This window comes from Dipteris shenzhenensis, chromosome 17 (genome assembly GCF_047967505.1).
Source record: "Dipteris shenzhenensis isolate YYH24624 ecotype China chromosome 17, Dip_SZ_1.0, whole genome shotgun sequence".
NCBI lineage: Eukaryota > Viridiplantae > Streptophyta > Polypodiopsida > Gleicheniales > Dipteridaceae > Dipteris > Dipteris shenzhenensis.
The window spans coordinates 35,185,256-35,201,363 of record NC_141612.1 but is presented as its reverse complement, the minus strand read 5'-3'; the positions used below and the strand labels follow the sequence as shown (position 1 = coordinate 35,201,363).

Below are 16,108 nucleotides of genomic sequence, written 5' to 3'. Positions count from 1 at the left end.
TAGTGCTGACTTAGAGCTCCTGCTAGCTTTATCGCTCAGAAACCAGCAATCATTAATGGTGATTGAATTGAATGCTTCCCACCAGTGCATTGGGCACTGATATGTTCATTTAAATCCTCTAGAATCCAACGCAGCTCCTACAGACAACTAATTGGATTTATTTTGATGCCATCCCAACTTTAATCTTCCCAACCAGTAGAATGAAGACACTTGGCTGCCTTACAAAAGCAAATATCTTACCCAGGATGAAATTACAGAGATGTACGGGGACAGCAAAATATCTAGGAGCAAGGGATGAACCACATACCAAGCTTGCATATATTGTTACAACTCATCACTGAAATGTAGAACAGCTTTTCAATTTACTGCTTCCATGATATGCATTATGTGTTATAAAGCATAATGCCAGTCCTACCCTTTTAATTCCTCCTGTTGAGCATAGGCTCCCAAAAACAGAGAGAAATTCGCATGAAATCATTTAATATTCTCCATGTCTCTTTGTAGCACACTAGGTTCACATTCTGTAATACATATTTCCAAAAGTTACATTTGGATAGTGTTGACCATTTGTACCATCCAAGAAACTACCACAGCACACTTGTAGTGCATCCTTATGAGATAAACCACAAATCTATAAATGTGGAGACTAGAAAACTACATACATATGAAAATGGATATTCAACATACAGCTGGCTGGTTTAACTCTGTAATGTACTGTCCTTTGCATGATAGACGCACAAGAGCTAACACTCTCTTGCAAAAAACCTTTCTAAGACTTAGTGTAGTCTGTAAGCATGTCACGATGTCCAAAAGTATACATTTAAGTCATGTAGGCAGCTGGACAACACCACCCTGCAGCCAATACCTGAAGCAAGGTATCTCCCTTAATAAGTCTTCAAAAACAACAGGTGAACAGATGCTATTATAGAGTCAACATCTCGCATAGCAGAATAGCACTTGCTATTCCACTCTTCAAGCATGGTAGAAATCTCCATGGCCATCAAGAATCCCTACAGATGATAAAAAGCATTCGTGTCATCACGAGTCTTATGAAACAGCAACATGACTTACAACTCTTTCATTGTCACCCATACAGAACATCAACCAAATGTCAGTCACTTTATCCTATTAGTCTCTCAACCCTGCCTTTTCCAAATTCCTATTTCAAATCCACCCACACGTGTTGTGGATGTTATGAGTTTGTAGTAAGTGAAAACCTTGCCCCATCGGCAGCTCTAAGACAATGTGTAATCAAGGCTGGCATTGTGGGTAGCTCTGAGACATTGAGAATTTGACTTTCTTTTCCTGGTTTCATTATCAAACTTCAATAAAGCATGAAAACTTCTGCATTAGCCTCAGGGTAACACTACGTGCTGTTTGATCTTGTGATCAAGCAAAGTATTTGAAAGACAAGCAGGCAATTGTGGGCTTCAAAATCTAACTTAAAAAGCTTTGTTTGATAGTGGAATCCCCATACACCTGCTTCCTAAGAGACCTTGCAGTCACAGTCTTTGGTGGGTCAGCCTTGCACTTTCTAGCACCGTGATGAAAGATGTAGGGTTAAATCCAAGATCTAGTTAGATCTAGGGCTTACATACAGTCTAGCTCAAGGGTTGGAAACAACGAGAGTTGCAACTAGGCTGAGCCATTATTGGTTTAGGTCGAGGGTTGACGCAATCCAACTTGGGGTGAGATATAACCTAAGGTTGAGACTAGAGGGAATGACATATCAAAGTGTAGCTCTCACTAACACAATCAGAACCCATTAGCCAACAAGTTTAGAACACCAAAGCCAACAGATTTTTAGACGCCCCATCTTGTTGATAGGAGTCCTTGTCAGCACTCCTATAGATGCATATCTGCTGAAGCAATTAGATGGTTTGAAGATGGATTAAAAGGAAGTATGGATGCTTATCTAACTAAGGTCAAGGACTTCAAAAAGCCATTGGCCAACATTGATGCGCAAGGTAGTCAGATTGCTCCATCACATTTAAGTGTATCAAAGGTTTGCAACCGCATTGAGGTTGATGGCCATGGGCAACCCCAGCCATTAAGAACTTTGATCAGCTCGTCAATTTATTATTGCAAGAAGAGCACATGTGCTAATCGGAATGCCTCTATTTTAGGTGATCAGGCTTTTGCTACCCATCATGGTAATGCAGAAACAGCAAATCCTTGTGGGAAACCTAAGCATAATTGTGGTAGTACTTCAGATGCAGAAAAGAAAAAGAGGAGATGCAACCATTGCAGGAAACCAGTTCTCTTTGAATGCCGAAAGCACATAGAATCAGAGAAGAAGCAATCAAGCCTTGCAGTTACTAATGCTTCATCTTCTCATGAGACGGATGAATCAGGTGATGTTGCACACCGTGGTTGGGCTTTTGTGGTTACACGCCAGCACAATCCTTCTATTCATGATTCATGCATGGCAATATCTGATGCATTCACCAACATGGCCTTTTGACGGTGGTGCTTCTAAGCACATTACTTCATGCAAAAAGTTATCTCTACGTGATGAACCGCAGGGGAGTGCCAATAACGCTCTTATGACGTGAAGGGCATTGGCCAAGTTGAGCTTACTGTATCAAGTGATACTCTCTCTTACAGTATTTTTTGTATATTCCAAGGATAAAAAAGAATCCATACCCATTTCAACCATTGTCATTAATGGAACATTGACACGGGGTCTATATAGCCTTGATATCAGCCTTCGACAAAGAGACAGAACTGCAGCGCTTGTAGTAGAGGATTCTATGGGTGCAGGTACTCATTTGTGGCATGAGTTTTTGGGCACCTGAATTATGGCAGCCATGGTCAGATTGCATTCGCAAGATGATCTCCCAAAGACGCATGTGTTGTCTTAATATGTTTGTGAAGGATGCCTACTTGGGAAAATGCATTCTCGCTTATGACCTAAGCTTGAGGACAAGGCAATTAAATGCATTTTCATTGGTTGTCGCTCAGAAAGCAAAGGGTATAGATAGATTATACCCTCCCTAGTACATGTAAGGTTAATATTAGCAGAAACGTTGACTTTGCCTAATTTTCTAACACTCGCCAAAAAGAAAAACACTACTACACTTGCATCAATTTGCTTCGTAAGTGGCATTTCATGAATAAAGGCACTTGCTACCAAAAATGTGACATCCATGGAGCTCCCGAGTCCCAAACAAGCTTGTTTCCATGAAGACTCACAGAGTCCTTTTAATTAAAATTAACCCAAATTGATTAGTATTTCTAATGTATGTATCTGTGTATCTATGTATACGTAAGTACGTACGTACTAATGTATAAGAGGAAAACCATGGGCACTTCTGAAAACAGAGAATACCAAAACAAGAAACTGGAAGGGACAATCGCACTGCTATAAGGATGACTAAGCTCTTTGAAAAAATAAGAGCTTACAAAATTATTATGTTGCTTGGCTATGGGAGATGAGTGAAGAATGAAAAGCAAGAGACACATGGGCAAAAGAGGAAAATCATGGGAACTTCCGAAAAGAGCGCAAAACCAAAAGGAGAAAGTGGAAGGGATAAACACGCCGCCATAAGGATGAGGAATCTCTTTGAAGAAAACAGCTGAGGAGGGATATGAAATTACAGAACAAAAGGATATGTAACAGCGGAAGAAGAAAGGAACAGGAAGGGCGTGATAGGAGAAAAATGGAGAAAGTAAATACCTTTGTAAGACTAGTATCCAATCGTACAAATTTAGAATTTTTGTTGTTCCAAATTTCTACAAAGAAAATAAAGAAAAAACGAAAGAGAAGGAAAAAGAGGTAACAATTTTTTTTGAAAAACGAAAGGAAGACATACTTAGCAAGCAAAGCAATAGTTATGTCGTCATCAGTGCCCAAGCATAAGCAACTATACTGGGTTTCTAAATACCAGAGTCTCTTGGGAAAACCCAGCACTTACTAAACATGGAGAAAGGAGATCAAAATGGAAGGAGGTATGAAGCAGGAGGAGAACAAGGAAAAGAATTGTGAATGCATTGATGTACCAGAGATAGCTAAGAAGAATCTGCAGAAGAGCGTTTCATACCGAAGCCTTTAAAACATGCAAAACATCGTTCAATCATGCGTGACATATCACTTCAGTATATAGACAGAAAAATGTAGTTCAACCATGTGTACCATTGTCTTATTTCATAGTAAAACATACCTCTCAATTTTAATGCTCCGACGGGCAAGCATAACTGTTATGAATACAGGCACCATCGCTGAGCATAGATGCTTCAAAGTATGGCCACTGACTACATGATTGGTCCACCTATATATTTTCTTGTCCATAGCTTCCTCCACTTTAGCCAGCAAGTACCAACCTGAGAATATATCCAATCCTACAAATTAAACTCTCTGAAAAAAAATGAAACAACAATATGAAAGAGAGAGAGAGGATTAAAATTTTTCTTTTCGGGGGGGGGGGGGAGGGGATGCAAGAAGAGAATTTAGAAAAGGCATGAAACAATGCTAAAAGGTTGAACTTGGGGGGGGGGGGGGGGTTAGTAACTTAGTAAGCAAAGCTGTGCTTATGTTCTCATCACTACCCAAGCATTAGCTGCCATTTGGGTTTCGTCAGCAAAGAAGTATGGGAAAGCTATGTTTGATTACAATATTAAGAACATAAAATAAACTACAAAGTAGCAGGCAAAAGCCATCCTATTAGTGCAGAACTTTCACCCGACTGGTACATAACAAGCTAATGGGGATACAAGTATTGAAGCATCAGATGAGTAGCTATGGCATGTAACAAAACACTAAGAGGGCAGCCTTGATTTATTGAACAAGAGAGATTCCATTCATGAGTAAGATCACCAGATAGAATGCCCGCAACTCTATTATCATGGTATAGCCAAAAATTAGCATGCTGCATTGTTTCCCCAAATCCCAATGCCTTCATGGTTTGCGAGATGAAAGAACATTGTACCGTATCAGAGGCTTTAGCAATATCACTTGCAATAAGAGAACATCCAGCTCATTGTATTTAGCATATTCAATTCCGGCACATAAGCATTGGCAATACTGTTTGTAATATCTCTGCGGCGGGGAATGAACCCACACTAGGTAGGGTGTAAACACTCATGCAAAAAAAATTTGATACGACTCACTATCATCTTAGCCACCAGCTTGTAAATGACAGGCATGAGATTGGAGGGCCTCCAATCTGCAAATGACTCACACAAATGTTTCTTCGGAAATAATGTAACCATTCGTTTTTTCCAACAGTTTGGCATTCATGATTAATCATATATAGAAGTGCAGGTGAACTGGCATCCTAGTATTGCAACAAGAAATCCACTGTAAGGCCATCCCAACGCGGAGATTTCCATTTGCTACATTCATGAGACACGAACCAAGACAAGACAAGCTAAAACCACGATTAAATAAGACAGTCTTGCATGTCTCTGCTCTCTACTTTGCAACCTTTATGTTGCTGGGTATGCTTCATCTTAACCACTCGGCTTCAAAGTCTTCTTTCCTAATAGACTGCTAGAAGGTTTTTCTGCTAATTCCAATGTCAATCCACGTCATCTAGGAGGCTAGCTGTCAAAAATCTGTGTCCATGCACACACATGCTTTTGATGGTGATAATCATCTTCATATGCCACATTCCACGTTATCACAACTCAATCATCATGTCATCATACTGCAAAGCTTTTCTTGCTACATTCCACCTAAGTCGCAACTTCACACACGTCATCATAATGCTGTGTGACGTCCATGAAAGTCTCCTCGCCAAATAAGTTAACATGGAAAGAATTTCCTCCAAAATTGTAATAAATTTGAATTTTCCTGCAAGTTCCTTGCAGCAATTTTCTATAAAACATTGTGTATTACAATGCTAGCATCAGCTCTCATCAAATTTCTCCCTCACCTTTTTTTATACAATGTCCAAGCAATAGTAGCAACATATGCTTGACCTTAAAATATCATCCCTATTGGAACCTCAGGTCATTTCTCTTAGCCTATTGTCTAACTTCATGATTCATTCCCATCAACCATGTAGGATCGATAAACAAGAGAGCAAGTACAAGGTACAAGAGTCGATAGTTATCAGCCATCACGTCAACTAGACGAAAAGTACATAGTACTTGTAGGTAGACCCTAGGACTAAGTGTCCTAGGTGTCACATAGGACTAAGTGTCCTATGTGGCATAATAGGCACAAAATACACTAAGTGCCTATAACTATGCCTACAAGGCACATACCAGGGCCCATAGGGCATCACTAGAACAGGGAGAAGATGGCCTACAAACCCCCCTCCATGGTATGGGCTGACACATGTTCATCCAAAAGGATATAGCCACCTATGAATGTACAAGGTATGTCAGATCATGTAACAAAGGGAACCAAGTATAAAGCCTGTCGGAAGACTTCGAACTTGGGACGAGAAAATGCCTTTGTAAACATATCTGCTATGTTGTCCTTTGTGGGAAGATAGGACAACTCTATGTCTCCTGCTGACAACCGCTCGCGAACATAATGATTATGAACTTCAATGTGCTTGGTACGCGCATGAAACACTGGGTTACGTGCAATGGCCAAAGCACTCTGGCTGTCAGTGTAGACCATAGTGGAGGATGTCTAGCGAATACCAAGATCTGTAAGTAACTGTTGAAGCCAGACACACTCTACTATAGCGGTGAAGGCTGCCCTGTACTCAACCTCACAGCTAGATGTGGCAACTGTTGGTTGCTTCTTGCTAAGCCAAGAGATACATGAATAGCCAAGCAAAAAAAAATTGCCGGTATGTGACACTCTGGTATCGGAACAACCTACCTAGTCACTATCCGTGTGAGCATGCATGGTAAGTGAACCCTGATCACCATAGAAGAGAGCTAAATCCTGAGTGCCTCTGAGATATCTGAAAACTCTCTTCACTGCCTGCCAATGCTGTGAACTGGGCATGTGCATGAATCTGCTGAGCTGAGATACTGCACACTGTAAGTCAGGTCTGGTGTGACATAAGTAAATGAGACATCCAACAACCTGCTGGTAAAGAGTGATATCACATGGTGGGCTCCCATCATGAGCTGAAAATTTGAAGCCAGGGTCCACTGGAGTAGAGATTGGCTTGCAATCCTCGAACTGAAAACAATCAAGGAGCTGTCCAATATACTTGGACTGTGACATCATGATACCCCCCTCAACATGAGCAAACTGAATGCCCAAATAATAGTGGAGCTGTCCCATGTCTGACATTTCAAAAACCTGCTGAAATCAATCTTGAAAGCTGCAATATGCTGAGTATCTGAGCCCGTGATGAGCACATCATCCACATATAAAATCAGCACTAAAAAACCAGATCCACTCCCACGAACATAAAGAGTGAGTTCTGTGAGGCTATTCTGAAAACCAAGGGATAGTAAGTGTGCATGAATTTTGGCATACCATGCCCTGGGTGCCTGCTTCAAATCATAAAGGGATTTTCTAAGCTTGCATACCTTGTTTTCATAATTAACAACCTAAGCCAGGAGGCTGTGTCACATAAACTTCTTCCTGCAGATCCCCATGAAGAAAAGCAGTTTTGATGTCAAGCTGGTGCACTTGCCAATGATGATGGGCTGCAATGGCAATGACACATCTAATGGTAGTAATCCTGGATGTGGGAGCAAATGTCTCTTCAAAGTCAATGCCTTGTTGTTGGGCATACCCTTTTGCAACAAGACAGGCTTTGTGTTATCTATACTGCCATTAGATTTCCTTTTTAATTTGTAGACCCACCGGGTACCAATGGCATGCTTGCCAGGAGGGAGATCTACTAATTCCCATGTGTCATTTTTGGCAATGGATTGTAACTCAACTTTCATTGCATCCATCCACTCTCTGCTGTCAAAAGCATCTTTATGACACAAAGGCTCTTCATTGCAAGCTATAGCAAGGAGTGCAAACTCAAGAAAGTGACTATGCATCTGTCTATTCGCCGGTCTTGTCCGGGCAGCAAAAGGCTGATTTTGTTTGCTGTCCCTCAATGTATCAAGAGGCCATCTGGGAACTTGCCTTTGCTGTCTATTGACAGCTCTTTCTTCAATCATTGCATCATGAATAGTGGGATCATTTTGTGCTGGTAGAGAAACCTGCAAATCAGCATGGGGTACTGGCTGATCATTGCTTGTTGGAGGGCCTGCAGGAGGGGCTCATGTTGCTGGTCAAAGTCCCCTTCTGAGGAAGGCAAAGGTAACCAAGAGTCAAACGCATCAAACATGTCAACTTCTGGCTTAGCTTTGCAGTCCACAAGAGGAGAAGCCGAATGTTCAGCAAAGATTACATCGCTACTGACAATAATCTTCCCAGTATTTGGTTGGTATAACCTATATCCTCTGCTCTCCTAGCTGTAACCAATAAATATGCATTTGATTCCCTTGTCATCAAGCTTATGTCTCAACTGAGATGGTACATGAACATATGCAAGAGACCCAAAAACTCTCATGTGTGAAAGTGAAGGCTTCCTGCCTTTCCATGCTTCATAAGGTGTAACAATCTTCGATGCCCTTGTAGGTGATCTATTCAGCACATAGTTGGCACACATCATTGCATCAAGCCAAAATTTATTAGGCAAGGACTTAGCCTTAAGCATGCATCTGGCCATCTCCATCGTGGACCTATTCTTCCTTTCAGGAACAGGATTATGTTGAGGAGTGTAAGGAGTAGTGCATGAGTTGCATGAGTGAGCAATACCCCGTGAAGACAAAAATGCATCAAACTCCTTTGACATATACTCTCCCCCCCTATCTGTGTTGAGGGTGACAAGCTTGTATCCTGATTCATTCTCAACCATATTCAGCCACCTTTGAAAGCATGAGAACACTTCAAATTTGGCTTTTAAAGCATATACCCAACAATATCTTGTGAAGGCATCAATGAGAGTCATGAAATATTTGTACCCCCCAATGGCATTTGTCCTCATTGGGCCACAGACATCACTGTGCACTAGCTGCAATTTCCTTTGTGAGAGTTTTGGACAATTCTTTTGAAAAGGAAACCGATGCATCTTACCCAAAAGACAACCCTCACACACATGTTTGGAAACTGTGTGAGTTTGAGGTACATCATTTGCCATGTCCTGTGAATGTAACTTGGCAAGAGCTCTATAATTGAGATGACCCATTCTCTCATGCCAAAGATGAGTTTCAGCAAGCTGTGAATCTGAAATAGCAAATGCTTCAATAGAGAGTGCAGCTGAGTGATCATCAAGGTGATAAAGGCCCTTTTTCAAAGTGCCAGTGAGAACTATGGCATTGTTATCATAAAGATCGTATATTAGGCATTCCATCAAAAATCACTCTGAAACCTGAAGTGGCAATTGCTCAAATTGAAATCAAGTTGACTTCAATTCCAAGCACAAAAAAAACATTTGAAAAAGTGACAGGATGGCTTGAAATGGATGTGAGCTCCACATCTCCAATTCCTTTTACAGCATAGGAAGCATTATTAGCACATGTGACAGTCCCTCCTCGAGGTGCATCAGCTAAGGAATAAAACAACTGTCTGCAAGAGATGATGTGCTTGGAAGCACCACTATCAAAATACCAAGACTGAGCATCATTAGCAGTAAAAAGTGCATCAACTTGGGAGGGATCAAATGAACAATGGACAGCCCATGCCCAATCATCCTGGAGAGCATGTGCATGTGAAGAATCTGCTAGCTCGTGGGATTCAATTGCATGTGAGGCATTAACTGTCAATCCTACTTTCTTTTTCTCCGAAGCAATGCGCTTCCTACATTCTGAAATGTCATGTCCAAGCTTGCGACAATAGTTGCATCTTTTCTTCTTTGACTTATCTACTGTATTTTTAGATGCATTGGAGGAATTGCCACTGTTAGGCGCAGATTTAGGCTTGCCCATAGGCTTGGAAGCCTTGCCTCTTCCTGTCTGCTGTGAAGCAAATGCATGATCAGGAATAATAGCTTGTCTATTAGCTCGACTTTGCTCTTCCTGCAAAAGCAATGTGACTAGCTGATCAAAAAAGTAGTGGTATGGATTACCCATGGCCACTAATCGAAGGGTTGTAGTAAATCCTTGATATGTATCTGGTAGTCCATTCAATGTGGTACTGACAAGCTGAGAATTTGGCACCATGTCACCACAATGTAAATATCCTAAGTCAAAGTACAGTTGACCATTTATTTGATCATAATTAAAGAGTTTTATATGTGTTAATTATGGTCAAAGAGTTATTTTAATGGTCAAAGGATTGACTACGGTCAAAGATACTTGACTCTAGTCAAGTAAACCTGACTGCGGTCAGAGAGTGTTAACCTCGATCAACAAGACTTAGCACGCGCCAAGAGGGTTAACCCCGGTTAACCAAGATGTGCCAACTTCGGTTAGAGAGACTTGGCTATAATTAAGGCGCCTTGACCTTTGGTCAAAGCTCTTTAATTATAATCAAGAGTGTTGACTCCGGTCAACCAGAGAATATATATATATTTATTTGTATATATATTTGTTTAGATGTGCACATGTGTTCAGTGGGAACGCCCACCATGACTAGGATTAGTCCACAGTGTGTTATTTGCATGCAAAGCGCTAACAATTAATGGGTACCATGGTGGTGCGCTTTAATTAATTGTTGCAGGTACTAGGAAGGATTATTTTTCCTAAGCGAAATGGGAGCCTGACAAGCATCTAGGAGGCGGTTCGTGTGACCGAGAGCTTTGAAGACTCCAAAATGGCCCTTAGTGGCATGTAATAGGATTTAATCTAGATTTTAGACAAGTGGCATGTTGCCAATTTGAATGGAGCTTGAAGCTCTTGTAAGAAAAGGGATTATTCACGTTTTGGTGATATGGAGATTTACGAGATAGCTCTACGCTGAACTTCTGTAACAGTTTTTTTTATCTTGGATGAATAACGACCTTCGGGGGGGTCCAGCCCGACGAATTGTCCTGGGCCCTAGTGCATCTTCAGAGAGAGGGAGTGAGGGAGAGCTTTTGAGAGTATAAATCCCGTCATTTAAGAGTGGTGATATTGAAGCCATAGCTGTCTTTCACCGGTCAGTCTGGTTTTATTGGTATCAGAGCAAGGCATGAATTGCCTTCTATGGCAATCACGATCAGAGAAAATAACTCCTGTGTGACGATGGAAAAATGCGCAAGGGTTTTGCTCATAGTCTAACTGACAATATACTTGTAGGTTAGAGAGGCTCCATTGATTTGGGCCTCGGGTTTCTGTGTGAAGGAAGTAACGATACTGGCGAAGCATTTGCAGAGGTATTTGCGTAGCACTAATAGAGATAACGGATGCCTTCACACAGGTGCACATGGCGATAGTGCGATGGATTCGATGGGATTCGTGACGGACGTGATGGCAACTCCAAGGGTCTATGCTATCCGTGCTTTGGGGTAGATCCAAGAGGCGCCTAACGGAAGAGTTCGTAGCAAATGAAGTGCAAAGGTTGATCACGCTGGCCACACCTTCACGCAAATGCTTGGCGAAGGCGCGAGGCGCGATGTCGTGAGAGAATCTGTCGCCCGTCTTCAGCTAAGGTCTCACACCTTAGGTGACGTGGCGCAGGATACGTGGCACTGACGTGGCGGATGAAGCGGAGGGCTTGATGACGTGGCACTGACATGCTGGCAGACAGCTCAGCAGACACGTGGCACACGGGTGACGTGGCGTCCACATGTGCAGGAGCTGACGTGGCAGTACACGTGGCAGACAACGCAGTTGCTGACGTGGCATGCACGTGTGAGATGACCTGGCATTCTGACAGGTGACATGGATGCTGACATGACTGACCAGCGGTTAATCTAATTCAACCTTGGTTAGTGGACTGGTTAGAGGTCCAGTTAGTTGACCCAACCAGACCAGTCTGGTCACTGTAACCAGACTGTGGCCAGTCTAGTTAGTCCAGTTGCAGACTGACCAGACTAGAACCAGTCAGTCTGGTTAGAGTAACTAGCCAGTTACTCTATCTGGTTACTGTTCTTTTTAAAATTAAAAAAAAACAGTTGCAGAGACTGTTTCTGCTAGCAATTTTCACCTGCTTGTCAGACTTTTACTGTCAGAAAAGCAGCAGAAAAACAGAGAAAGCAGAGAAAACAGAGAAAGTAGATCTCTACTGTCAGAAAACAGCAGAAAAACAGAGGAATCAGAGATTTGCAGAAAAAGAGTATGCATGCCTTTGAGCAGTAAAAAAAGGAAAAAAAAAAAAAAAGATGCCTTTTGAAGCCATCTGCAGCAGCCAGAAAAGGGCAATATAGTTGTTGATGCTTTGGCAACTGTGTGGGTATATGCCTTGAACTGACAGCCAGTACTGGCATAGATTGTGAATGCAAAACACCTCTTGTTGAGGTTTTTTTTTTTTTTTTTTTTTTCGGTTGGAAAAACAAAAGTAGTGTGCATCAGTTACCTGCACGGTGTGAGAAATCTACAGATCTCAGAATATGGATCAATCACCTATCCAATGGGATTCACAAGATAGGGATGGTACATCCAGGACAGAGAAATGTGCCGCAAACTCAACAAGAATTTGAACAGATGGTACGCACTCGTATACAAGAGCTGGAAAATCTCAAAAGGGATCCCAGGGCTCAGTATTTGTTTCCAGCAGAAGCTATGCCTAATCCAGTATATGACGTGCCAATGCCAGAGGCACACTCTCATGTACAGCCTGAGAGAGAGAGATCTCATAGATCTCATAGGAGACGGTCCCATAGTAAAAAGAGATCGAGGCATCATCACCGATCTCCTAGTCCATCACCGTCTACCTCGAGTTCGACCTCTGTGTCTTCTTCTTCCTTATCAGATAAACCATCCAGGAAAAGAAGGAAACACGAGAAGTCTAGGAAGAGAAAGTCTTCCAAAGCGACCAAGGAATTTAAAGAGGGAGGAAAATCTGTCAAGTTTATGACCTACAATGGACAGTATGGTCATACAGACAAAGCATTGCAGTTTATCAGACAGTTTGATGCTGCATTCGGTACAGAAAAATTTTCAGAATCCTCCAAGTTAAGAATGGTCAGTTTACACTTGACAGCAACGGCTAGTGCATGGTGGAGTGCACTGACCACAGATGGGTCAGCCCCAAGGAAGTGGAAGGGCTTCAAGAAAGCCTTCTACCAGCAGTTTATGCCTAAACAGTTTAGAGACCATGTTCTTCAAGACTAGGACAGCTTGCACATGGATGCAGGAGATACAGTGGATGGGTACAACCAAAAGTTCTGGGATGCTTATTTGCAGGTTGCACCGTTCAAAAAGATCTCCAAAGGCACCCAAATGAGGAAGTACAGAGCAGGTCTCACTCCAAGAATTCAAGCAGTAGTGAATGCTTTGGGGGCAAAGAATATTCAAGATCTTATGCATTCAGCTTCAGTAGCGAGTCTTGTGCCGCTACAAGATCCATCTATAGTGCCATCCTTGCATGCAGGACGTGCTGATAAAAAGAAAACTGATTTTACAAAATCAAAAAAGAAAGAGTACCCCAAGGCTGAAAAGAAAGGGTTTCAGCCTCAGAAGCCGAGGGGTACTCAGTTTTCAAAGACTTATAAGGGCAAATCTCTATTTACCCCTGAACAGATAGCGGAATTCCGTAGAGATGGGAAATGCTTGGTGCGGTAAAGAGGGGCATGTGGCTGCCCAGTGCCCAAAAAAGCCTTCAACATCGAAGGGAAAAGAGGCAGAGAAGCCACGAGGACCGCAAAAGCCAATGGCGGGGGGAATTCCTGATATACTGGGTCATGTTTCAAAGTTAGAGACCAGCAAGCGCTAATTTTATTTGATCCAGGGGCTACTCATAATTTCATATCAGAGGATCTAGCCCTGAGGCTGGGAATAAAGACGGAAGAGTTAGGCAGGGCTTTGGATGCCGATCAAATGTTTTGTGGAAATCCTGTGCCAATTACTCCCTTGATAGGGAAGCTCCGTCTTCATGTTCAGAGTTATGTGGATCAGGAAGACTTCTTCATTTCTCCACTGAAACATTATGATGTAGTTTTGGGGATGCCTTGATTTCACCGCAAGGCAGTGAAGTTGACTCTTCCTGAAAGAGTGCTGGAGTTTGTGCATAGGGGGAAAAATCAGCGTTTAATTGCCAGGAATAAAGGAGACACTATCCCCATTGTATCTGATGTTTCATGCGGTAAAGCAATAAAGTCTGCAATTTCTGCGTACATGGTTTTTGTAAAAGAAAAAGAGAATGATATGCATGCTGAAATGAATGATGCAGACAAAGATAAGTTTCAGTTTCTTGTAAACTTTAAAGATTGCTTTTCTGATGTTTTGCCAGGGGAGTTACCCCAGAGAGACCAGAAGATCATCAGATAGAGTTAATGCCTGGTAGTGAGCCACCAAACAGACCCCCTTATAGAGTCAGTGCGACTCAGAGAGAGGAGATTATGGCTCAGGTACAGGACTTGCTGTCCAAAGGGTTGATTCAGCCCAGCTCGTCTCCTTTTTGCTCCCCTGTACTGTTAGTACAGAAGAAAGATGGTTCATTCCGTATGTGCGTCGACTATCGCGCACTGAACAAAATGACCATCAAGAATAGATTCCCTATTCCGCGTATTGATGATGTCCTGGATCAGTTAAATGGAGCTTCAGTTTTCAGCAGGATAGACTTAAAGAGTGGCTACCACCAAGTGAGGATACAACCTCAGGATGTGCACAAGACAGCATTCCGCACTACATTCGGGTTGTATGAATACTTAGTGATGCCTTTTGGGTTGACAAATGCTCCAGCCACATTCAATAGAATGATGGATCGCATCTTCCGGAAGTACAAGCATTTTACGGGTACTTTCTTTGATGATATCTTAGTTTTTTCTAAGACAGAGGAAGACCACAGAGAACATCTTGCTATAGTGTTTCAAGAGCTGAGAAATCATCAGCTCTATGCAAACAGCAAGAAAAGTGAGTTCTTCTTGGAAGAAATCCACTATCTGGGGCATATAATATCCAAGAATGGGATACAAATGGATCCAACGAAGATCCGTGCCATTCAGGAATGGCCAGAGCTGAAAACTGTGCATGAAGTTCGAAGCTTCTTAGGCTTGTGTTCTTACTACAGAAGGTTTATCAGACATTTTGCTGATATCGCAGCTCCATTACATGACCTCACTAAGAAAAATGCAGCCTTCACATGGGGATTATCACAGAAGAAAGCATTCAATACACTCAAGGAGAAGTTGACTACAGAGCCTATTCTGGTAGTCCCGGATCTTTATCAGTCTTTTGATGTGGATTGTGATGCTTGTGAAGAATGTGTTGGGGCTGCATTGCATCAAAATGGTCATGTAGTAGCCTATGAAAGCAGGCGACTTCGGGATGCGGAAAGATATTTAGGAATCTATGAGAAAGAGTTATTGGCTGTAATTCATGCCATCCATACATGGAAACACTATCTTTTGGATGCCGATTTTACTGTCAAAACACATCACCAAAGTCTGAGATACTTTTTGCCTCAGACCAAGCTTTCCGAGAAGCATATGAAATGGGCAAACATGCTGTCAATGTATCATTTTCAGATTGTCCATACTCCAGGAATTCGGAACAGAGTTGCAGATGCCTTGTCGCGAAGACCCCAGGTCAATAATGTAACTATTGCTTATCATCAGGACCTGGAAGGCATGAGGGAACAATATGCTCATGATTCTGATTTTGGTGAAATTTTACAGCAAATGCAAGAGGGGCAATCCACCAATCACTATTCCCTGAAAGATGGGTATTTAATGAAAGATGATTGCCTATGCATCACCCAGGAGATGAGGAAAAAGATTTTGGGGGAATGCCATGCACCTCCCTATGCTGGACATAGAGGAATTACAGCAACAACTCTAGCACTAGAGAGGTATTTCTTTTGGCCAGGAATGCGGAAAGATATACATCAGTTTGTTACTGAATGCCTTACGTGTCAGAAAATGAAGTATGATAGACGGAAGGAACCTGGCCTACTTATGCCTCTTCCCGTGCCTCAGGCACCATGGGAAAGTATTACAATGGACTTTATTTTTGATTTGCCGAGATCAAAGTCAGGGAATGATGGGATTTGGACTATCATAGATAGATTCAGCAAGCAAGCTCATTTCATTCCGGTTCGCAAAACCATAAAGGCAGATCATATGGCTAAGCTGTTCATGGCACAAATTTTCAAACATCATGGTAT

The 16,108-nt window shown here is 42.1% G+C and overlaps 1 protein-coding gene across 2 annotated transcripts in view; it reads right to left on the bottom strand.

Annotated features, from left to right (window-relative positions):
• The window catches only part of SAG18 (senescence associated gene 18), a 38,466-nt gene that overhangs the window by 591 nt on the left and 21,767 nt on the right, over window positions 1–16,108 (bottom strand). Inside the window, exons 6-7 of one of the 2 annotated variants that reach the window (XM_087388476.1) lie at window positions 4,164–4,323; window positions 13–1,010 (exon numbers count right to left, since the gene is read on the bottom strand). In XM_087388476.1, the coding sequence (XP_087244602.1) occupies window positions 1,001–1,010; window positions 4,164–4,323 (170 nt within the window). In that variant the 3' untranslated portion in view covers window positions 13–1,000. Of the gene's footprint in view, window positions 1–12; window positions 1,011–4,163; window positions 4,324–16,108 lie in introns of those variants that run through there. The other variant, XM_087388475.1, reaches the window with a different exon arrangement.